Source organism: Vulpes vulpes, chromosome 1 (genome assembly GCF_048418805.1).
Source record: "Vulpes vulpes isolate BD-2025 chromosome 1, VulVul3, whole genome shotgun sequence".
NCBI classification, from domain to species: Eukaryota; Metazoa; Chordata; class Mammalia; order Carnivora; family Canidae; genus Vulpes; species Vulpes vulpes.
This window is the reverse complement of record NC_132780.1, coordinates 104,802,300-104,827,815: the sequence shown is the minus strand read 5'-3', so window position 1 is coordinate 104,827,815 and position 25,516 is coordinate 104,802,300. Positions and strand designations below refer to the sequence as shown.

The 25,516-nt window shown below is 36.8% G+C and overlaps 1 protein-coding gene across 50 annotated transcripts in view; it reads left to right on the top strand.

Moving 5' to 3' along the window:
• ABI3BP (ABI family member 3 binding protein) overlaps positions 1-25,516 on the top strand; it is a 223,318-nt gene that overhangs the window by 120,794 nt on the left and 77,008 nt on the right. For 27 of the 50 annotated variants that reach the window (XM_025989952.2, XM_072721902.1, XM_072721888.1 and 24 more), the window contains 18 exons: positions 1,070-1,135; positions 2,298-2,372; positions 2,924-2,998; positions 3,802-3,876; positions 4,748-4,819; positions 5,596-5,670; positions 11,411-11,491; positions 11,907-11,954; positions 13,024-13,086; positions 13,203-13,277; positions 14,005-14,052; positions 15,507-15,566; positions 16,393-16,482; positions 18,691-18,768; positions 20,322-20,381; positions 21,185-21,268; positions 22,514-22,573; positions 25,239-25,289. In XM_025989952.2, the coding sequence (XP_025845737.1) occupies positions 1,070-1,135; positions 2,298-2,372; positions 2,924-2,998; positions 3,802-3,876; positions 4,748-4,819; positions 5,596-5,670; positions 11,411-11,491; positions 11,907-11,954; positions 13,024-13,086; positions 13,203-13,277; positions 14,005-14,052; positions 15,507-15,566; positions 16,393-16,482; positions 18,691-18,768; positions 20,322-20,381; positions 21,185-21,268; positions 22,514-22,573; positions 25,239-25,289 (1,236 nt within the window). The remainder of the gene's footprint in view (positions 1-1,069; positions 1,136-2,297; positions 2,373-2,923; positions 2,999-3,801; positions 3,877-4,747; positions 4,820-5,595; positions 5,671-11,410; positions 11,492-11,906; positions 11,955-13,023; positions 13,087-13,202; positions 13,278-14,004; positions 14,053-15,506; positions 15,567-16,392; positions 16,483-18,690; positions 18,769-20,321; positions 20,382-21,184; positions 21,269-22,513; positions 22,574-25,238; positions 25,290-25,516) is intronic. The other 23 variants (XM_072722113.1, XM_072722071.1, XM_072721974.1 and 20 more) reach the window with 5 other exon arrangements.

The following is a 25,516-nucleotide window of genomic DNA, read 5'->3' as shown; positions in this document are numbered from 1 at the left end:
TCCTGCCTTTCTAGTTTATTTCTACACAGCCATTTTGAATGGGTAAGGAAAGTAGTATCTACCTCATAACAATTCATGCTTTCTCTACACCTCTCCTTACCATGGTGACAGCTCTTTGTGCAGAAAAGAAGAACATCTTTATTTTGGTGCTGTTTTTGCCTGCAGTCAACTCTTACGTGGACATGAAATTTATCCCTGTGTTAAAACCAACTGTTTTTTTTTTTTTAAGGCTGCCCTGCTTTCTTTATCCCACATAGACTATGAAATTGGTCCTAAAATCCACCTAGACTGTAGAAGGGCTACAAGGAATGTAGAAAGAAAGCTGCTTCTAGCTAAAGTGGCAGGAGGCGTGGTGCAAGAGGAGAGGACTGGTCTTAACTCACTCACTCTCCCTGGCCCTGTTAACGGGATGGAAAATCTGCCAAACTCAACAATTCCAGTGTGGGACCCCTGGCAAATATCTTGGCCACCATGAAATCTCAACTTTGTTTCTGGAAAACAAGAGATAACACCCCATTATCTGGAAAAATAGGGATGATTTCTACCTCACCTGTTTCTCAGGGATGTTGAGAGGGTTAAGTAAGCCGAGTCGTGAGACAGTGCTGTGCCAACTGAAAAAGTCCTGTCCAAACATAAGGTTCCATGATGGTACTTTTACTAGGTAGGAAGACTAAGCAGTAGCCTCGATGCAAAGAGCTTCAATGTGACTGCTCTTTCCTTCTTTGGAAATCTCTGCTCAAATTGCTTCTGACTCATATATGTTTATACTCTTTGAAGCTCTTTGATTTAGAGCTGGCACTACTTCATTGTAAATATACAGCACTACGTGCACATTACCCTTGAGGCCAGTGTTGGGACTCACTGTGGAAAAGCCTTTAGATCAGGGAAAGACTGGAGGGAAGTCTTAGTGATGGCTGGCGTGGTAGTGACAAGACCAGTAGCCCAGAGCCAAAACTCACTAGCACCTATGTAAGACTCTCTTGTAACCAGCATTAAATTATGTCATGAAATCTTTTAAAATTAATCAAAATTAACATCTTCTCTTTTGTTTTACCTTTTCTCTTAAAAGCAACTTACGATGTTTTCTCAAGCCCTACGCCATCAGATGAGCCTGAAATGTCAGAGCCCCATACAGGTATATCCAGCTTCTCAAGTCTTTCTTTGAATGCCAGATACTCTGAGAGCACTGCACCTAGTTCTTTCTCTAATTTTTGCAGCATGAGAAAGCACGCTCTTTAGAATTCTGCAGGGGAGAAGTGGCAGTCTGTGTCAGGGAGATGAGCTCTACCCATTTCTCAGTTGAGCAATTATTCCTTTATGCGCATCAATAACAAGCTCTGACACCTGTGAGAGGGACAGATAGAGTTGGATGCCACTGAGCCAAGGTCATGGAATGGCCTATTGTGCTATTATCAATATCATCCTAAAAAGGTTTAGATTCTTGGAGAGGTTTCTGTAGAGCAGTGGTTCTCAAACGGGGATTACTTTTCTCTCTTTCCCCCCAAGAGGCATTTGGCAAAGGCTAGAAACATTTTTGATCGTCACACTGGGGAAGGTGGTACTGACCCCTAGTGGGTAGAGACCAGGGATACCTGCCAACCCCTGCAATGTACAGGTCAGCTCCCCACCCAACAAGTTAGTTATCCAGCCCTAAATGACAGTGGTGCTGAGGTGAGAAATCCTGCCCTAGAGCAATCATGTCATTCGTTTGTTTATGGAAGTTCAGTTGGGTCTAATCTTTGACTTTCACTTACTAATCCTTCTACAAAGAAGTTTAGCCCAATCTAATTATTCCTTTTAGCAAGTGTTTTATAAGCACTTACTAAATTAGGTACTCTGAGAGATGTGGAGTAAATATGACTGGTCTCTGCTAGACATAGATATATATCTGATATTTTTTGCATGTTTCGCCTTATCTGTGCATTATTTGTGCCATGATAAAGGCAAACAATTCTAAATAGAAGCAGAAAATAAGGAAAGAAATGGAATAGAATGCTAAGGGTAGGTTCAGCTAGTAGTTAAGAAACAAAGGTGAGAAACCGGAAAAACTAGTTGAAAACAAGTTGAATATATGCAATGTTGTCTTTTTCATGGTTTTTAATGTTTAAAGTATGTATGTTTTTCAAAATGAGTTAATCTTCAGCTCCTAATGAATCACTAGTTTAAAAATGTTGGTCGGCACTCTTTTACGTGTTCTTAATACTTTTCCCCATGTGAGGCATAATTTATTACTCATGAATTTGTATTTTATTCTTGGGGCCTTCTGCTTTTATAAATGTTGACATTTATTCCAACAGCAACAAGTGATCCATTTCTGGATTCTGTCCCACCTAAAACTTCTAGAACTCTTGAACAGCCAAGGGCAACACTGGGTAATGTTTTTAACAGAAAAATCCTACTTTGTTTTCCATCAAAAGAAAATCCATGTGAATGCCATTCTTCCAAATGACCATTTCATTCCATCACATCTAATCATTTATTTCATTCTTACTTCTGAATATATTTTTTTCCCTGTAATGAAGGCATCTTATATTCATTTTGGGCATTCTCTTTCTCTCTCTCTCTCTCTCGAGCTATAATAGATCATCATTTTTTTCATCCTTAAAGGAATGAAAAGCTTTGAAAACTGCATGGACCTCTTCATCATCCATATCATCCCATCTCATGTGTCTGTGGCCTGTATCACCTCTCTTCCATGCATTGAGCCTTCCCGGAGTCAGCCACTGAACAATTATCATTCTGACCTTTTCTCTTCTTTAAATCATTATTTTATCCACCAGCTTTCAAGACTACATGCATTTTTCATTCTTAATCATGTATTTGTAGCATGTGCTTTATAATACCATCTAAAAGCATGTTAAAACTTCTAAAATACCTCATTATAACCAGAATTACTTGATGGGTGGGGTGTTTGTGTTTTCAGCTCCGAGTGAAACACCATTTGTTCCTCAAATACTGGAAATCTTTACCAGTCCTGAAATGCCACCTACAACACCTGGTAACTAATGACATTTTTGTGGTTGTGTACTTCGAAAGAGCAGATAAAGTGACAAGAAAATGATCAGTTTTGTTGGACCTCCAGAATATTTTCAGTAGTAAATATTTCCCTTCATTCTCTACCATGAAATTCTTCCAAGAACTGGGTTATCGATCATACTTTGCCTTGTGATAATTCTCAAAGACTTTTCATAATCTTGGTGTCCATATATTTAAAGAATTATTTTCTTTCTGCAATCCTTTCAACTCTGCCAACCAGAAAATAGCAATAGAATTGACATGATAATTATTTTGGAATAGATTCCCTCCTATTTAGCCCAATTAGATACCACCTGGTCAGAGTATTTTTCTCAAAGTAGTCTAAATACAAAGAGCCCAAAATAAAAAGAGCACAAAGAAAGATGGGTAAGAGAAAACACAGCCTACATTCTATAATAGAAAATTATTAAAATAATGAAGTCCATTAACTATTAACTTCTAGTGACGTTAGTCATGAGCTACAGAATTAAAGAATTTCTGAACTTCCATTCTCTAAATCCCAAATATTTGTGCTTCTCCCCTATTGTTCAATAAATTGTCTTTTGAGTTCTTAACTATACCTTGTGGCCTAATTCCCTCAAGAGTGCCCATTTCCCAGTACATTTAAAAACTCAACAGTATACCTTCAATTTTCATATAGACAATTTATCAAACAAAGAAATAAAAAGTAATTCTTGGACTCAAGAAGTTTACAAATTTACAGTTATCACCTGATTGGCCCCTGCAAAATATCATTTATCAAAGCTATATTAAATCTTCTTTCAGCTGCCCAGCAAACTACATCTATCCCTTCTACACCTAAACGACGCATCAGGCCTAAAACACCAAGAACCAAACCTGGTAAATAACTGCCTCCTTAATCTCTTAGGATATTTAATTCCAAATAGAGAATGTCTATCTCCTTATCACAAAAAGAGGTTATATGATTCTATAGGTCAAAATGTCTTTATAAAATTTGAAATTAACTGAAGATGAATAATTCAAAATAAAGAAATAAATTTTTCAATACGACTTTATTGAAAATTATGTCAGTGATATTCTTGCATGGGAATCTTGGTATAAACCAAGAAATAAGTCCTAACGTCACAGGGTTAAAGAGTAAGATATATTGGGTAATTCATTTCCTTTATATGCATGTATATTTAGGTGTTTATTAGGCTGACAGTTCTTGTTTCAGCTTTGAACTGGGGCAGTGGCTGAGAGGAGAGACCATGACTCCGACTTTTCAATTGCTTATAATCTTAGAATGATCATACAGCAAGAAGGAGAGCTCAACATAAAACTATGCAATCTACTTATAAGACTATACAATACTTAGGTGGAAGCTCAGAGTTGAGGATGTAAGTCTCAAAATATGTATAGGTGTAGACAAATTAGAAGAAGGAGGGAACAAAATACATTATGGCACGAATTTGCATGGTACAGGTAGCTTATCTGGAAGTAATTTTTTCATTGCCAAATAATACACTCAGAATTTTGCTCAACAAATCAAGTTTTGCTTATTCTATGGTAGAATAAATACAGTTTTTTTATAGCCTTACTATTATGACTGAACTTAGAAACTATCCCAAAACTTTTACTCACTGAGTTTGTAAATACTGACAGCTAAATATGGCAGGATTTCAAAAGGGTCATCCAGTTCTTCTTGGGACTATATCTTTTTATTGTCTCTAGGATATCTTACTTTTTTTTTATTCCTTTCCATCACCAGAAAGAACCACAAGTCCTGGAACAATTACATCTAAAATTCCTAAAAGCCCTGAATCTACATGGACAACACTGGGTAATGATATGTCCTTGGTAGACGTGTTACTTCATTTTACCATGAAAATCCAGGTCCTTAGCTTTTATGTAATGTCTCAGTTTCTGTTCTTATTGGATCATTTTGATAATATTGAGAATCTCATAAAGTATGACAGCTCTGTGGCTTTCATGGTTTTGGATCGTTGCCCATAGTCCGTGCTTCTGAACTGAGCATCAGATATTATCCTGTACCTTGGAACGCTGGCAGACCACTGCTGATTCCTCCTCTTCCTTCAGTCATTTTATTTGAGTCTCAAACACAGTCCTACATTTTTTTTTTAAGGAGACCCTCACGTTCAACTCTGAACTTCATTTGGAAAAACAGTATTCTATTAGGATGTTAGTAGAATTTCTTTATAATGTAGATCATGGCATACCTATCAGTGATTATTAATTTTAAAACATGCCTGTTTTCTAGTTCTTAAAGACTTGGATGTGGCTGAGAAATGTGAAGTAAGGGTGCAAAATGAGTATACTGATTTTTTAAAATAATGGATTAATTTTCTTTGTGTAGTTGTGGCTTTGTAGCAATGCTATTTCTGTTCAAATATACTCTTAAAGTGTTTTTTTCAAACCAAATGAAAATTTGTCACTGTATTTCCATTAAATGCTGGCCTGTGAAATATTCTTTCAAAGGAATATTTCCAAAAACCTTCCAAGATGATGGGTTCATTCTAGTTATAGATTTCCTTTTGTGGTTTTAGACACTGAAATGCCTAAATATTGATTTGTTGATTATTCTCTTTACTTTTCCAGCTCCCAGTAAAACACAATTTATTTCTTTGAAACCTAAAATTCCTCTCATCCCAGAAGTGACATACACCAAACCTGGTAATTACCCTGAACTTTTTTTTTTTTTAATTCCAAAAGTAGGGTTGAAAAATTGTTTCATGCCACTCATTGGAGCAAGGACTTGTCATTTGGATTTTGTTATTTGATACAGATTTTCCGTGGAAAGTGCAAAAATGCAATGAAATGATGTCATTATAACCAACCCCTTTGATATTATCACAGCGTTGCTCTCAGCTGTTGGGTGGATCATTATGTTCATGACCATCACAGAGAAAATACAGAAATAGAGGGATGGGAGTGATTGAGGACTCCCTTGTCTAGGACTATGAAATAGTTTCCAATACCAAAGTTGACTGGAATTCTGATCACACTAAACAATAGCCTTTCAGCCTGAAAAAGGAGAAGTGTTTCCATCCCCTAAAAACTCTGCCCTTGTTATAGGGCTTCTCAGTTCTCCAGCTGCAGGATTAGAAAGGATCGTATTTTCCTAATGCTCCATGACTTCCCTCTGAAATGAAGCTGATTTCTGAACACTGACTTTTGTTTACTTCTCAGGAGATAATAATGATTTTTTGCTAAAGAAAAGCAGGCTCTTTTGCAGAGAGCTTATTCTATTTAAGTAACTAAAAACAGAGACAATCCCCTGCATATAGATTGCAGGACATATTGAATGACCAAACTTTTGTTTTTTTTTCTATCTATCCAGAATCTATATAGCACTTTAAATGTTGACTTCTAAGTATCCCCTTACACACAGGAACTCTGTCACTACAATCATTTTCATCCAAATTTTAAGCCCTTAGCTCCAGGATTTTTCTCCCTATCATGTCCAATGGATTTTTCATTAATGGGTGTTTACAAAGTAGGATTATCAAAACAAAAGATTTTCTACTTCAGTGGACATGATTTTTTTTTTTTTTTTACAGAGAAATGGGTAAGGAAGAAAATTGTAACTGCTCAGAAAAAGAATTCTCATGACTTCCTTTAAAGAGGCAGTGAGGGGCACCTGGGTGGCTCAGTGGTTGAGCGGCTCAGGTCATGACCCCAGGGTCCTGGGATCGAGTGCCGCATCAGGCTACCCAGAGGGAGCCTTCTTCTCCTTCTGCCGATGTCTCTGCCTCTCTCTGTGTGTCTCATGAATAAATAAATAAAATATTTAAGAAAGAAAAGAAAAAGGAAGTGTGAGAGTTCCAGGTGTAGGTGTTAAACGGAAGGAAATTAGGGATTAGGCGAAGGGAGTGTAGTTGACGCTGAGAACATCAGTGAGGTTTCCAAGTGAGAGAAATGGAATGAAGTACTCTTACTCAGAGGGGTTATTTGGAGAAAGAAGTATAGTTAATCAAACTCAAGAACCCTAGAAGTTTAAATCAAAGAACTCTGACAGCTATATGAGAGAGGGTTTAATGTACATTTATTTAACAATCATGCTTAGAGGGCTTTGGAATAAGATAATAACCGTTATACTTAAGTTATACTTTGGATAGAGGGCTACTACCAGGCAGATTGAGAAATATTACCATATATTTAGACCACCAAACTTAAATAAATGTCTCTCCAATCTAAGTATTTCTGTTATTACAAGATAAAATATGAAAATAGCAAAAAAAAATCTTCAGATGTTCTTAATGGTTTAAAAATCATTAGTTATATTAGTAATTTCAGTGGTTTCTAAAGGAAGGTTTAAAAGAAATTCATTAATACAAATAAGGGGAGAGGATGTGTTCTTATCATTCTAGGGTGTTTGACATTTCCTTTTAACATGTGACAAATTATTTGGAAGCTAATGATTTTATATTCCTCTGGTTTCTGCCTTCTGCTCACCTAAGAATAGCCATGCTTTTCCCCCTGGAATCAAGTATTACTGCTTCAGAATCTGCGCCTAACTTGACACCAACTGGAGTTGACGTTGAATGGTCTGAGCAACACAGAGTAACAGATCTCTGCAAACCAGGGCTTGGGTTCTAGCTTTTAAAAATGTATTTATTTTTACTCTGGGGCAGGCCACCAAGATAGCTCTGCAGAAGATTTCTGTTGCTAGCCAAGGTTCAGGAGAGCAAATAAACCACTAAAAGCTTTTTTTACTTCAGTGATTCATTGCCTTCCCCAGCCCTGTCCTCACACTCTGCTATTTTTCCATTTCACTTTCCATGCAGATTGCTTTTCCTTTGGTTTTCCTTTGAGGTTAAAATAACGAATAAAAACCCACATTGGGTTTGGCTTGTTTTATAAGCATAATCCACTGCTTTCTTGAAAATCCCACCATCCAGCATGTCCCAACTTGTCTGCCTCATACCATGAGAATTGCTTCCTTCATACTGAGTCGTTAACTTTGTTGTGACACTTTTTACATAGTTCTCTGACATGGTGGCTAGAATGATAAATTTTTCTCATGGTTAGTCACAAATCTGTGGGCCAGGTATATTTTTCTTTTGGGCTGAGGTCAGTGGTATAGTTGTTTGCCTTCCACTTAACATTTTTATTCCTTTATCGGTAACACCTTAAAATTATAAAATAGAGGAGATCTTGTCAGAAGATGTATTTGCTTTTAATAAACCCTGACTTCAATATTTCTATGTGCAGGTGAATTGGAAGCTTAACTGATGAGGATCCATAACTCTTTGGTCTCAGTTTCAGCCAGGAACTCAAAAATACAGATTTTTTCTTTATGAAATTCTTAAGACCACCAAATTTAATCTTTATAAATCCTGTAAGATGCTACAAATGACAAATCTTACTTACTTTTTCAGTTTCAGATGGCAACTTTGTAGAAATTAAAGCATGAATTAAAACCTCAAAATTTCAAAAAGAATTTTTGTTTACTATTTTCAGATAAAGATTTTTTTGATAATTATATTTAAGGTATTGACACTTACTATTTATCCTTTTCTCCTGTAGAATCTGAGACATCCAGGCTCCTCCCATGCTCCATTTTCTCTCTCTTACATACACACACACACACACAGAATTTTTGCGTTGTTATGTGTACTTCAATCAGATACATCACTTCAGCCTTTGCCATTCATCTGTTTTAATCTATTTCTGGATAAGTTCTTGAGAAATCCAAAACAATGTTTTGGCTACAGACATACTAAAGAATGGCACCATTTTTCAGAACACCTTGTGCCTATTATATGCTGCTTTTAGAAAAAATGAAAATTCTCTCCCTGCACTATTCGTTGTGATATTCTCTTTCCTTAGATACTAAAGAGTCTCTACTTACTTTCTCAAATCTTTCCATAGCGTATTCCAGAAACGTCATCCTGGTAAATGTAGTATAAGAAATATAAGAAACAAAATGATTTAAGTTCTTGTTAGTGGCTGCCATATTAGTTAATTTCTTTCTGTAAGAAAAAAAAATGGCAAAGAATCTTCACTTTTTATTTTTTCAAAAATTGATTTCCTTTTTTATTTTCTTCTTGAAAGAATTCTTTTTGTTCTGTAGAATAAGAAATCTACTAGATGGTCTTTTTAAAAGCATAAACAGATATTGTAACCAAACTATATTCAGTTTGAAATATCATTTACTTATTGCCAATTTGAAAAACATAGGAGGGATTGTTGTCTTTCAGAATACTTAAATAATATTATTTAATTTGTTAAGTGTTTGATGAAATCTGAGATTACTTTTTGACTTCTTTGATTTGCTAAACAGAATGGACTAAATTTCATATACAAACCAGTTTGTTCATCAGCAATAAATGCTAGTAAATAGGAGGAACACCATATGAACACTCGTGGCCCTTTTTACCTTTATAGACCATATGTCCTACTCCTTTTTGTGTGTGTATGTGTGAAAGAGTATCATATCCAACAGGCAAAAATCATCCAAAACCAACAGATCTCAGACCTGGCTAAAGGTCTGATGGGTCTGTTACCTCTTCCCACTTCCTTGGGTGAACCTGACCGTTCTACATGAAAACAAAATGGCAGGTGATGGATGCTTTGGATGACCTTGGAGAGGTTAAAACAGTATCTCCTCAGGCACTAGGAGAAATCTTCAGACTATTTGGTAGAGGGAAAAATAGCTAAAAATCAACAAGAAAAATCAGAATTCTCAATTCTTACTTTTATTATGGATTGTGGAAAGGATGTGAGATGATTGATCTTTAGTGTAATAAACCACAGAACCTGATTGTTCACCAGTGAGAGAACAGCTTTTCTAGTAAAGGACTTTAATTTGTCTTAAATGGTGATCTTCAGCATGGCCTGTGATACTACTTGTTTCATTATAGCCCCAGAACCTCTGACTCTATTACCATCATAGTCAACGATGGGTAATGAAGTTTCCTTTACTGAGTGAAAAAAACTCTTTCCTTAGTACTCATTATGTGCAATTTCGTCCTTAGCTTGGGCTTTTAAAAATTTCTTAAGTTCTTCAGATCTTTATTTCAGCCATTTTGGTCAGAAGAATATACTCTTTGCTTGTGCTAACTAAGCAGAGGCTCTGGAACAGCCCTGAAAGCCATACTGATTTTGATTGGACACATTCTGTATTGTCCCTCCTCCTATTTGAGTACTGTGTCCTGGGCTCCTTTTAACCTAGTTGTTTCCAGTGGAGGACCTTGGCTTTCCTCTGTTTGTAGACATTTTTGTCTTTTCACTTTCAGAGGTGTTTATCTTTTAAAACTCTAACATTTGCAGGTTTTCTTGAAAAGTAGTATGATCTTTCCAGATCTAAGTACCCTGATGGGTTACTAGGCAATTCATTAAGAGAAACAGAAAAATGAACCCCAATATTTATAGCTTCTTTTTCTTCAAGAGAGCAAAAAAACTGTTCTGCTGGTGCCATCTCAGCCAATTACCCATATTTTCCTTCACAACCCAAACTGTTGGTCACTTTATTGCATTCATGTCTTCCAAATGAGAATCATGCCTTCGTTTGTTTGTTTTTTTCCGTTTCTCCTTCCAAACTTAACTGACAAGACTGCATTTTGTTCATTTTGTCTAAAAGCATGTGAATCTATTTAAGAAAGGACTGTCTTACATGGATAAAAAGTCTCACCATTTATATATAATCTCACAACTTTGTAATTAGAAATTAAGGATTTTTTCATACGAGAATAGATTTTATCATTTTTCCTTTGATTTTTTATTCCTTCTTGATGGTTTTCATGCCCTCTAAGGACCTGGAACTCTGGAAACCAAACTTTCAGCAATATTAGGTAATGCAGTTAGTGAGTGAGTGACCTTTGTTCCCTCTTTTCCTAACTGCTAGTATTTTGAGGAACAGGCTCACATTAATGGATTCATCTATTGATATCCATCAGTGTGTGTGTGTGTTCTTTGTTCTTACTTGCAGAGAAAAAAAAATTCGAATTCTTTAGTTTTATAAACTGCATCTCATTTTTTAATGAGATGCCTTGCCTGAAGTAATATCTGAACTCAAAGCCTTTTTATACATGCTGCTGACTTGTGAACTTTATAATGCTAAATGGAAAACTCCTTTTCAATGTTAGGCCAAATAAATTTTAATTTGTGTCCCTAGTGGCTCCTTAAAGGTGCCTTTCTTCATGTTCCTGTTAAACATACACCTTCAAAACTTCCAGGAGACTGCCTTCTCTCAGCTCTACAAAGGAAAGAATAGGGAGGTCTTTAACATATATATACATATATTATTCAAGACCTCATTTAACTGAGTAAATGATTGAAAGAAAGTTGCAAAACAGAAGGATATATGCCCACAATAAGCCAGAGGAGTTACATGTGCTTCTATGATATATGTACTGTCAGTTTGTAGAGCTAGTGCTCTTGTATTAATGAGCTAATTTTCTTTCTTCAGCTCCACCAAAGACCAAACGACCAGGTCGTCGCCCCCGTCCTAAAACCACACCTAGTCCAGATGTGCCCAAGTCCAAACCTGGTAAATGTGACATTGAGGGTTCCAGTTAACATAGAAAATGGAATATGGAGGCTTCTGATACAGTAGCTACCTACTACCTAAATAGTTGGGCTTTAAGAACCAATATAGTTGACTTTTATATTTACTCATCAATCCTATGTTGATAATACATTGTTATTTTTCATTTGTATCTATTAGGCACACAGCAGTAGGCTGCCCCACCCCGGACTGGATTATTAAAGTCGGGCACCCTAAAAGTCTCACATAGGATGCATATTTATGGCAGCTGGGGTGTGGGAGAGGAAGAGGGATAAATGGGAAAAGTGGAAGGGAAAATCACATTCACAAAATAGGGTTGAGGAATGAAGAGTACTGTCTCCTTCCTCAAGATGCTGCTTCTTGATATAATTAGTGTTCTTGCTTTTTGCTTCCATAGTTCTGGAACCCACTACGGTACAACCGGAGCTCTTGATGCCCACAGTCGGTAATTCCACTCTCCTCCAGTTGCTTTCACGGAATGCCACTTTTGCTTTTCCTACTCTCCACCCAGGCATGACTGCAGTTCCATCACATCATCACAATTTTATTCCATACTTTTTCTCATGTTTCCTATCTGGGTCTGAAGAGCCTGAAGATAGGAGACTTCTAGAAGAATCCTTCCTGTGTGCTTCTTTAAGGAAGTTCTGTGGTCTTGGACAGAACTTCCTGGTTCTCCACAAACCCTTTGTCCTTCCATGTCCTTCTGTTGAGAAAACCTTCTGCTCTTTCTCAGACCAGGGACTTCTGTGCTCGTCCTGGACTTGGCAAATGGCAAAATTTTATTCCAGTGCCGTGATTATCATTTCATTGCTTTACTCATTCAACTTGTAAGATCTTTTCCCTCTTAAAAAGCTGCATGATGATGGCTTCTTCAGCTTTCTGTTTCTTTGAAGAATGTTTTTGAGTATATTTTGATAACTAGAGTCATAAACACTATTCTTGTTCTAGAGTTCAATGTTAAAATAGCGTGGTCTTTATAACTTGAGAACAATAGAAGTGCCAAACTTGTTTTATTGTTTTGGGTACTAATGTTATTTGACTATTACTATTTCATTATAATTTCTCAGCATTCACAGTAAATTTGCTTTACTTTGGAAAATTCCAGAAATCTATAGCCATGTAACCTCTGTATAATTTAAAGTGTTTATGGATTATTTTCCAGGTCTCCTAAGCAAGTTTCAAATTTCTACTTTACTATTTTTATGTTGAAAAACCTAACAACTAATAAATAGAAGTATTGTACTTGTCATCTTTGAATTTACTTATATAGAAAGAAATTTTATTATAGTTCTCATTACTTTGCTCAAAGGCACATTTTGAGCATTTCCTGAAGACTTTTCACTTTGGAAAAATCAGGAGAAATGGACACATTTCCCATCCTTCTCATACCCCAGGAATTAATTTTGTTGTATATTCAGTGAAATTTTATAGTATCTTTACTCAAGCATATGTGTCTTTATTATGACAGTTACAGCCATGATCATTATGCTAATTTCTAATACCTTTCTCTTTAGCATCAAAACCATCCAAAAGACCTAAAACCACACATAGACCAGATGCACCTCAAATCCAGCCTGGTAATCACTACTTTCACTGCCTTGATCTATAACTAGGAAAATAGAGTGTAAGTAACATTACTCTTGACATTCACAGCTCTGCTATGACACTAATTATAGCACCTTTTCTTCTTCAGATTCAAAACCACCAAAGCAATTACTTCCTAAACCCCAAACCCCAGCACAACCAGATATGCCACCAACTAAACCCGGTAAACATAATTGCCAATGCTTTAGTTTAAGAAGTTTTTCCTTTGGAAATGTTGTTGAAAATGTTTATGATTTGTCATACTGTATAAAGCATAGAAACACAAATACCATGATTTTGTTCGTTATCTTTACAAAGTAAAAACACCAATTGTGAAATGAACAAACCAATGTGTAGGAAGTTAGTGAGGTTTATATCTGATGGTCTGATAGATTCCATTTTGTTAACATTGTTAGGCTTTGTGTATTGAGTTTGGATGTGTAATGAGTAGAAGTCTGATTTTTTCTGTATTTGGAACATACCTGAAAGTGATTTCAGCATTCACCACTAGATAAGACTGGGAAGGCTGACACTGTGTTCATGCTTTTTAGGCACATAATCAGAAATTGGCTTCCTCTAAAATACTTTAATGGCATTTTAAACAGTAACTATTACCTAAGTGATTTCCTATGAAGAAAGGTATTTATATAAGAGTTCTAAAATTTCAACTGTTTTGCAATTGACATCTTCTCCTAAGATTCCAATGAGTACAAAAGTCTAGTTTAGTAAGAAAATATCTCTCATATGAGATATTATGAAGAAGATATTATGAAGAACTTATGAAGAAGACAATTTATATCAACTTAGAATAAACCAGATTCTATATCTTATGAATTTAAGCATCAATGACCACTTAAAAGTTTAAACTTCTTTATTTTTGTTACTTATATCTGATTTTTTTTATGATGCAGTCTTTGAGCCTGTTACATTTGAGACCGAAGCTCCCTCCCCAACTGTAGGTAATGATCTCTTCCTTCTTGGTCAATGTTTCTGAGCTCACCTCTCATCTCTGTCCTGAGTTGTGTTCTCTTATGTAAAAAACAGCCGTTCACCATCTTTTCATTCATTTCCAGAAATTGCTTATTATTTTCAACAGGGAAATTTTCAATATCAAAAGGCATTCTTACTTCTGCTGCTCAGTTTATAACCCCTGAATGTCATTCTTCCTTTGATCACCTTCAAAGGCATTCAGATTGCTTGTAGCACTTGATGTTGAGGAAAGTCACAGGGACTGAGAGCACAACCATCTGCAATCCAGGAAGTCTTTGAGATTTTTGCTATTATGTGTGTATAATTTATGGTTATGGGAGAGGAGCAGTTAAAAATCTGGTTGGGGCTTGAGGTAATACCTAATTGTCCCTTTCTTGCAAAAGTCCTTTCCTCTTGAATTTTGTACTATTCAAATGCACGTGCATGTTTCTGTTGAAAAATTCATCTTGCAACGCTGATTTCCAAGCAAAACAGGGATTCCCTTTTTTGTTTGAAGGTAATCAGTTTTGGATATTGTTTCATCCTATTGTGTTCGCTTTCCTCATCTCTTCTGTAGGCCATGTTTTCCATTAATTCAGAAGATATCCGATGTGGCTTAAACCAACTCTGCTGTGTTATCTTAGTGAAAGGCAATCTTCATACAAAAGCTCACAGTGTTTTCATGATGAGATTTTTAATGTTACATTTAGCCTTCTGAACTTAATGACAAATGGAGATGCTAATTTAAATCCAAGGAGTTACAAATCACAATTTCATAGATATGTATAATTCAATCATTTCAGAATATTATAGAATTACAGGAATCCTGTTTATATAGACAAAAGTTGAATTATTATTCTTCAGACCTTTCTCTTAATTATCTGCTGCCCACTTGAATGATTATCTCCTAATTATTCATTTGAGATAAATGAATTAAGAGAAAGAGTATGAAAGAGTTCCCCATTTATTATGGAGAAAAGGCACATGTTTATCTTTTGCATGACTGTCACACAAGTCCAATAAACAGACAAATTGAGAACATTTTAAAAAATTCTCACCGCCACAATTCCTCAAAACAAATAGCAATGGTGGTGAAAGCCTTCCAAATACTGACAGAAGCTTTTGCAGTTTTTCAGATTAAATTAAAATACAGATTAGGCAACTGAGATGTTTTTGGAACCAAGTTTCCAATGTAGCTGGTATCAGATAATGAAATACAGAGAAAAGCTTTTCACTGGCCTCATAAGAATGCAAAATACAAAGGTATATCTATTTTGTGAGATAAATGGATACCAGAGCATAGTCAATTAGAGACCAAATACTACTTTTACAGCATTAAGAAATGCTTTTTAAACATTACAGGGTAAACAAGATTTGTTTTAAAGATAATTTTCCTTCTTTTTCTATATTTCTTAAATCTCCATTGTTTATTGCTTTTGGTCAGTTCCTGCCACAGACCTTGAACCTGTAACTCTGAGAACTGAGGCTCCCACAACAACATTGGGTAATGACTTTTTATGTCTTTAAGCAAGTGCATTTTCTGCCCATTGTCTAGTCTATTCTGTTATTATCTTGGTCAAGGGGTTTTCTTTTTCTAAGATTTTCTCATCGCCCTCCCTTGTCACTCAACTATAGTCTTCATTTTGAATATTGAAGATGTTTAAAATAAGTTACTTGATTAGTTGCTTGGTTAAGCTTGTATGCACCTAGGATAGAGCATATATCTTGCGTATTATCCAGCTCTATTAGTGCTTTACAGAGCCTGTGATTCTGCTCAGTGTTCTGTAGCAAAGCTGAATTTCAAATACAATTAGGAGTGGCTGCTTCATACACATCAATTTTACTTCTGTGGACATTGACAGAAGGTTGTATTAAGACAGGGCATTTTTATTGTCTACCAATGAATTTAAGAAACGAAATGTGCTTTTTCTAATGTTTAATGGGATGTATGTGTAAACCAAATAATTTCTAAGTATAATTTCTAAGTATAATCTCCTAAAAGCAGGTAAGCCTGGGGCCTGGGTTCTCCCTTATATAGACATGCTGCGTTTCTGGGGTCAGGATCCTTTTTGAAAATCTCACATCAATAATAATGAGATTTTTAGATTATTAAATAATTTTATATATTCTTTCTCGAACTGTCAGTGGACAGCACCCCCCTCCAACCACCAAATCTTCTTACATATAGATGACAAAATTCTAAAACCAAAGAGACAAATTTATTAAGACTTAGAAAACCTAGCAAAATTTTAGAAACCCTCGAGCCATGTATCATCCTTTCTTGAGTTTCTGGAATTATAACACAACATTAACCAGTTTCCTTCCTTCAGCTCCCAAAACATCACAACGACCAAGAACACGTCGTCCACGTCCCAAACATAAAACCACACCGAGCCCAACTGCATCTGAGAGCAAACTAGGTAAATACGTGGTTCCTGGTACCCGTGGAACCCCTTGGATGTGATTTTTGTGTGGCAGTTTAACTTGCCACCAAATAGCTCACAATTCGGTAAGGCCTTCAGTGTGAAGGCCAAGGTAACAAGAGCTCTAGTAAATAACTGTAACTTCCTTATGCTGCTTGGTATCTTCTTATACTTTTGTATTTTGTTTATTTCTCTGAAAATTGTGTTTTTCTCTTTCTGGTTTATCAAAAACTTACCTAGTTAAATATCCGACTAGCATATTTAGTTCAATTAGCCACACATTTTATTAAGCACTACACTAGCATCTGTGAAAAATAGTTGAGAAATAACAAATGACTTCACTTGGTTGAGGAAGCAAGTTTCTTATGTAGAAACTGTTCATAAATAGATAAAAGGAATGCAGACAGAAGCAACATATTTATTAAGTTTTACCAACTCTCAGGCACACAGCTAATTATTAGAGAAGTAAAAAATTCATGAGCTGTTAAATATAACATGGACCTCAGAGTTTATACAGCATGTAGATAGGTTGCAGAGATAGACAGGACTAGCATAGACTGTGGCGGAGAGGTACCATACGTGTGGGGAACAGCAGAAGGATAGGAATTAGAAGAGCATCCTGACTGAGAGAAAGGGGAAAGTCAATGTTCATTTAGCTGATGCTCAGAAATTGTGGTCAGTGATGCTACTTTTATATTGTCCATGAAGAGGACCCTGAATGCCTGATTTCAGTGATTGGATTTAAGTCACTTGGCTATACCATACTCTCCTATCCTCCTGGGGTCAGGCCTTTTCTGTCCTGATAACAGAGAAATGCACTGACAAGTTTTGCAGACTGAATGACCCTCTGTATCCTGTTCTTTTCTATGATTCTGTTTGGACAGAAGTCTTGGTCTTCTTCCAAAGTGAGCTCTTAACAACAACAACAAAAAAGACATCACCTATTTTGGCTCGTCATTATATATCTACTTAAATATATCAACTATTTCATCTATCATGATCTAGGGCCTTGTTTTCCAATAAATAATACTTTTACATTCTTTTCTCATCATTTTTAATCCTAATATTACTAGAAAGATGCCTAAAGATCTCTCTAAGCAGGGTTTTCTTGTTTTTGTGTTATCAGATAATATAAAAAGCAAAACTTGGAGCTATGTGGAGATACTAAGAATATAACCATTTTGTAAGAACAAATATCTTTGTACCCTGACCTCAAAATTTTAAAAATGTTTGCTTTTTGGTTGTAGAACCAATGCCACACTAGTGAAGTTCATTTTTTCAGGAGAGTTTGATGACTTTTCTCATGGGTTTAACTTTTTTTTTTCAATCACTTTTTTTTTCTTTTTTTCAATCACTTTTGATCTTTACTTGCCACAGATTCTGAACCTATTACTTCTGGGACATCTTTAGGTAACGATCCTTTATGTCCTTTAGCAAGTGCTTTTCTTATTCATTGTCAGAGTTATCTGTGGTGCTATTTAGATGATGTCATAATCTAGCATCATCCTATTACATTATTCATCTTACAACATAAAAGACTTTCTTTCTAAAAGAGATGTGTATGGCTTTAATTGAACAACACTCTCTGCCCCACATCCCAGCTTCAGATTGCGTCATGTCAATCTGAGTCTGTTTGAACAATACTACTGTTTGTTAGAGCTAAGGTCTGAATGTGATTCTCCACTTAGGCCCTCTATAGACCACTGATACAGTATCGATTAGGATACCATGAATTTTCTTACTTTCTTTTTGTATCTCAGGTTCTATCTTTCTTTCACTTAATGGATATTCCATCAAATTCTGTATGCCTGTTCTAGTAAGTTAGCAGATGGAAAATTTTCTGAAGCCTACTTGTTTTGAATTATATTTACAAGTGAATAGGATATGAACTTCTCTCACATCATCATATTTTAGGAGCAATTTGTAACCCCAGTTAAGTTTTGGATTATGGACACTTTCAAAGAAATGATGGTTCCTCATCTTCATTTCTTAAACATAATTGTATTGTAATTTTTAACCTCTGGCGAACTCTGAATTATAAAAGGAAACCTATTGATATACTAAGGGAGAAAATATTAAACCAAAGTAACAAAGTTTTCTCCCTTCAAAGAAACTCTGACAAATTTTAGAAAGCTTAGCTTATCATTTTATTCAGAGTTCATGGAGCCATCAACACAGTATTAATCCTAAATTTTCTTCCTTCAGCTACAACAAAGAAACCTCGTCGTCTACGCCCCAAAGCTAAAACCACACCCCATCCAGAAGTACCTCAGACCAAACTGGGTAAATATGTGGTTACTGATTTAAGGAATTCAAGCAGTCTACCCCAGTTGGGACCTTAAATTCTATGCGCATGATTGGCACTTGCCCTATAGATCTTTTAAGCGTAAAAAACTGCTGGTTAATGAGCAGAACTTGAGATAATTATCTTGTGCTTCTGTGTGGGAATTTCCATCAATGATTATCTTAATTACTTTTCATGCTATTTGATTCCATTCTTGTCTTTTTAAAAAAATATATACTACTTTTTTTTTTTTTTTGAGAGAGAGAGAGAGAGACAGGGAGACAGTGCATGCTCAAATGAGAGAGGGAGAGGCAGAGGAAAAGAATCTCAAGCAGACTCCTTGCAGAGTGCTGAGCCAGTCCTGGGCATGACCTCATGACCCTGAGATATAATGACCTGAGCCAAAACTCAGAGTTGGGTGCTCAACTGACTGAGCCACGCAGGCTACCCAGATTCCATTCCTGCCTTAAAGATAAAGCTTGCTTAGTAAAGAGGATAATCAATTCAAGTCTACTACTTTTGTTGTCCCCACATAACCCCTATAACCATATTAGCAGTAGGAAGCATGTTTTATTTCTTAACGTGTGCTATAGTTGTAAACAAAAGCCATTCCAGCATAAACAGAAAATCACACAAGGCAGCAATGTTTATACAAGAGTGTGTGTGCGTGTGTGTGTGTGTGTGTGTGTGTCTATATATGTAATTTCCCAAATGATACAATGCTATGTGCTAGGAGCCTGGTTAATATCTGGAGCAGGAAAAGGCTCAGGATGTTAGGAAGAAACCAGTACAGAGTTTGGATGAATATATGGGTAAGGGATCAAAGACTGACAAGCAGAGAGTGTCTGAAGCTGGCCTCCTAGACAGAGGATGACTTGATGCTCTCCAGTCAAATGGACTCGTAGGATGGATTTAAGGGGGCTGAGGTGTCTACTTACGAGTTTAAATTGGACCCACTGGGCTTCAGTGATTCCTCTGCACAGGACCATGCTTTTTCTCTTCTTAAAACTGAGGATACCAGGGTGCCTGGGTGGCTCAGTCAGGTAAGTGTCGGGTGCTGAGAATGAGCCCTGAGTTGGGCTCCCTGCTCCGTGGGGAGCCCACTTCTCCTCCTCCCTCTGCCCTTCCCCCCCCCCACTTGTGCTTGCCCTCCCTCTCTCAAATAAATAAAATCTTTTTTTAAAAAGCCCTGAGGATACCTAGTTTAATATAATATCACAAACAGAGGTTCTTCTTCACTCTGTTGTATCAAATGCCACCCTTTTCACTAAGAACCTAATCTCTTAGCGAGTGCAGTATCAGCTTCCTTTTGGCTCTCTACAGTGTGTGTGGTAAACAGGCCCCAGGGTGACCCGGTACTCCCACCCCTGCTTCCTCCCACACCCCTAGTTCCTGCCTCTTGGTATTAAATCTTGGAATGTGTAATCCACCTTTCTCCTGCTCTTTCCCCCTTAAAAGGCTTAGAAACATTATTTTTATCGGTAAGATGAATTTTCTGACATTTCGTGTGTTCACAAAAATCTCTTTGGTTTCTCTTATTGGTTTTGATCAGTTCCTACCACAGTCTTTGAACCAGTTATTCTTAGAACCGAGGCTCCAGTGACCACACTAGGTAATGACCCATTATGTCCATCAGCATCTGCTTTTCCTGCTCATTTGAAACCCATTTCATCACATTCATAATCACAGCTGCTTCTGCTTCACAAGACTTGTGTGTCCTTCGCTGTTGTCATTCAGCTGCTTCTTCACATATTGAAGACTATTAAAACCACTTACTTGTTTTTGAAAGAGCAAAGTACGAACTTAGTCTGGTATATGCATTTGCAATGTAATGCACTAGAATTGATGGCATCTCACCTCCATGTAACCTATTAATCACATTTTTGGTTCCTGAGTTTCAAACTTATGAGGGTTAGGGTGAGGATGTCTATCCTTGATCTAAGCAGAGTGTTGTCATAACTGTTGTAGTACGACGTGATTCCTGTGCAGCTCTAGATTCCTACATTTTTATTATGTGCATGGTTTTGTTTTGCCATTTTAGGTAATGATGTCTTCTTTCAGTAAATAGAAAATGTGTTCAGTGCTAAGAAACTTAAATTATAAGTGGCATCATTATTAGTTCAAATTCACCTTATACCTTCACCATCACCACCATAACTCAGTAAAGTTTTGGAACTTTTTTTCATTTAGAGATCCTTATGAGAATATCCTCAATATATAAACTCATATTTCTGTGTGACCTTTGTTTTTCAGAGCAGTGTAAATGATATAAAGAGGGAGTTATTGAAATGGAGACAAATACTTTAAGCTCAAAGGAAAAATTTTCTATAGCTCAAAAAATTAGAACAAATGTAATCCTATCAACAGCTCCTGGCACTAAAAACACTCTGTTAACCTGAGGTTTTCTTCCTTTAGTTCCCAAGGTGCCTCAACAAACTCTTCATCCACATCCCAAACCTAAAACCACAGGGAGTCCTGAAGCACTTCAGACTGAACTGGGTAAATGTGTAGATCCTGGTTAAGCCCATCCTGTGGGGTCCAGAAAAAGTGAAGGAGCAGGTCAGGGGTAGCAGCTGCTTCTACTCCAGAGTGAGCAGGAGAACATGGTTGGAGGGGTTTAGGTGGTGGCTGAATGTCTTAAACTTGTGAGTTGGAATTTACTGTTTATTTGATTTCTCATTCAATTCTATTCATCCTTTAAATATTGGCCATGTGTGGTGGAATGAAATAGCTACAGAATGTATGTTTGGGGAAATAGGAAATTATTTCTTGTTAACTACAAAGTTAAGTCATGATAAATATCTAGGGTAGGACTTGGCAAATATTTTCTATAAAGGGCTAGATAGTAAATATTTGGAGCTTTGTGAGCCATGAAGTCTCTGTTGCGTTTTTTTCTTATTTTCCTTTTTAATTGTACAACCACTTAAAAAATGGGAAAAAATCATTTTAGCTCTCATAGGCTGCATACAAATAAGCCATGGGTGAGATTTGACCCCCACCCTTGGTTTAAAGAAACAGAGTGGGCCAGAATAGTTAGGAAGGATCAAGTGTTGAAATCACTGTAGATTTGGATGACTAGGGCGAAGGAGGATAGAGAAGCAGAAGGGAAGGAGGTGGGTGGAGGACCAGTGAGGGGAGGCAGAGGCTTCTCGGAGCATCTGGGGCTGTCAGTCTTCTATGTGTCAATTAGAACATTTCATTGAGGCTGCTGCAGCTAAATGGGCCCAAAGGACCAGTTGAAAAGGTATTTTGAATATTCGACTTAGGAGTTTGAATTTCATGTAAGAATCATCAGTATCTGTATATGGTCACACTTTCCCTGGGCGTTGGGCAGAAAGCTACCTCTATAGCTCAGATTCAGTGCCTGTCCCTTATCCTGCTCTCTTATGAGCCTACTCCTACCAGCCTAATCCTATTAGGCAGCGTTCACTATCTCTTTCCAAAGATGAGTTTTCAGCAAGATTGGTAGGGTCTATTTTGGTACATTATTCACACTAGGATTGTGAAAGAGTGAGACTCTTCAGGGGCACTTCACGGGGACAATTGTCTACTACAAAGACAACCCCAACTAAGTGATACATTGGTACCTGAATGAGAGACTGACTCCATATCCCTCAGTTCAGAAAGCTAATAGTTTCTGCTTTGTGCTCTAGATGCATTATTACTTAGGTACAATTATTTTGCAGTTCTGAGATTGTATACATGTTTAACATTTCATTTTTGTTTTTTATTATTTTTGGTCAGTTCCTGCTATAGTTCTTGAACCAGTCACTCCCATGAAAGAGGCTCCAGGGACTACATTTGGTAATGCCACTTTCTGACTTTCAGCAAGAGCTTTTCCTGCTCATTGTCAAACCCATTCCACTCATTGCCATTCATTTATATTCTTTATCTTTTGAGTTGAACGTGCATAAAACAAATTACCTTTTGTTCTTGAGAGAGTCATGCCTGAATCTAGTTTGGGATCCCTTCCTACCCTATAACTGACTTTAAAATTTTTTCATGCCACCTTCTGTTTTTGGCTTAATCTGAGTTCTCCGTTAACACAAATTTCATATATTCATGTGATCCAGATCTCTCTAACTGAGCTGTGACAGGGAAGTTTCTTAATTCATCCTGTGTTCCTTTGTACATGTACCTTTTTTATCTGCCTGTCTTTTGTTAACTTTTGAGTAATATGTTTTTAGCAAATTGTCTAACAGATAATGTGGTCAAGGATAATAAGTTTAAAAAGTAAGCCCCATCCTTAGGGTGAATCTGACTACCTCTTACTCTCCACCATAGTTTATAAATGACTCTTAACCTTTTTAATGCAGTCAGGGACTCTAAGAGAATATGATAAAGGGGCGCCTGCCTGGCGCAGTTGGTGGAGCATGGGACTGGATCTTGGGATTGCAGGTTTGAGCCCCATGATGGCTATAGGGATTACTTTAAAAAATAAAATCTTTTTAAAAATGTGATCAAAAATACCAATCTTGACCCTCAGAATTAATAACTTCATTTTTGTGTCAGTTTTGCCCCCAAAGTATCAATAAGAGGAGAAGATACAGTAGCATAGTAGGGCCAAATTTTTAGAACCATATTTTAGAACCATATTTTACTAAACTCTAGAACCATAGAACCATATTTTACCATATTAGAACCATATTTTACTAGATAGAACCATATTTTACTAAACTCTAGAAAAATCTGTCAAGCTGTAGAAAACAAAGAATTTTTTGAACTTCATAATTTGCAGAACCATAAACTTTAAAGTGACAAAAGGTTATCTTTTTACACTTCCATGAACATCCCAATGAACATGTCAGCTACAAACCAAACTTAAAACCACTCCAAGTCCAGATGAATTTGGGACTACACCAGATGAAAGCTCAGTCCTTGGTTTCAGGAGCCTGAGAGCCTGTGACTGGTTGAAAGTGTAAATCCACATCCCCCCTAGTGAAGCAATCATGAAGAGTCCTTTCCCCTTCAGAGTTGGTGAGAAGTGCATGTTTGGAAGGTACATAATTTTTCCTCTAACAGAGGGTAGTAGGAAACATGTTTTACTTAGTCTTCAGGCTAGATATACACAAAGCCTTTTCCTGCATAAAAAGCATAGAGAAGGAAAATAAGGCAGGGTGTTTTTGCAAATTGAAGATATTTCTTGGGTACTCATCATATAAGGTCTTAAAGAAGTAAAGCATCATTTTGAGCCTCAGTAAATCAGGGAAGGAATTTGGGTCTTGACATCACATCAGAATTTGCACGAGTGGACAGGTGAGAGTAAATAAAAACCAAAAAAAAAAAAAAAAAAAAGGATATGTATGGAGACAACCAGAGGGCAGAGGTTCTGCTTCTTTGAAGTGTGTCAGTCAAAACATATCGTGGATGATTCTGTATTTGAATAATACCACAAGAAGTTGAAGGAGGGCTTGAATGTTCCACTCAGGAGTCTGATGTTGTTCTCATGAGCATCAGAAATCTCTTCTTTCCACCCTGCTTGAGGCTTTCCCAGTACTACAAGTTGATGGGTGCTTTACTGGATGCCATAGACCGAATGGGTGCCCATTACCCAGTCCCCTTGAGTACCTTTCTTTAAATACAAGTCACAAGATCTTTCCAAAGTTGAGTTCTCAGCAAGGTCATCATAGCCCTTTCTGGTCATTTGTGTAATGACTGCGTGGATATTTAGGGACTTTTTCTGCAATCATAAGTTGATAAACATAGTAGATGTCGTCTTCATTCAGCACCCAATAAAGTGCAAGTTAGACTCTTATGTGTTTTTCAAGATAGTTAGAAATGTATTTAAGTAAAAGCCTAAAAACGTCCTAGAGTCTACCGTGTTAGATTCAAATAATCAAGGACTGACTAGTGCAACTGTTTCCCCCTTGTGGTGCTAAACAGAGACCACAGGTAATGACTATCTCAGAGATGAACAAGTCCTTAACTACAGTTTAGCCAAGTTTGGACAAACAATTGATTTCCCTTCATATTAGCTTGTAAGGCTGCCATAACAAGATAGACTGGGTGTCTTAAACAATAGAAATCTATTTCTCACAGCTCTGGAGGCTGGAAATTGAAGATGAAGGTATCAGCAGTTTTAACGTCTCCTGAGGCCTTTCTCCTTGGCTTGTTGATGGCCTCGTCTTTCTGTGTCCTCCCATGGCCTTTCCTCTGTGTGTGACCATCCTTTGTGTGTCGCCCTATTCTTATGTCATCAGTCATATTGGATTAGGGACCTACCCTTACAACCCCATTTAACCTGAATTGCCTCTTCAAAGCCCCTATGTCCAGATACAGTCACATTTGGGAGTTGACGCTTCAACATAGGAATTTGGGGGAGACACAGTTCACCCCACAGTTCATGTCATCTAGAAATAAAGTAGTAATTCTAGATGCAATGTTACACTGGCTAAACACATTTTGAAGTGAATATTGTAGTTCCTTATACATTTTTTAAAAACCTCTTTTGCTTATTTTATTACTTCAGTTCCTGTTACAGACCTTGAACCTGTTACTGAGACATCTGGGACAACATTAGGTAATGATGCTATGCAATTCGCCACATGCTTTTGCTGCTCATTGTACATTCCATTCGGTCTCCACCTCCCAGCCTTTCCTCCTTCATGGGACAGCCACCATCATCCTCTGTTGCCTTTTAGTCACTTCATCTGAAGCTTCTCGTTGTTTTTATGAGAGCAGACATTAGCTTAATTCAAAACATTGCTGCCGTTTGATATGTTTGACATTGTCTTATCTCATGCTTCA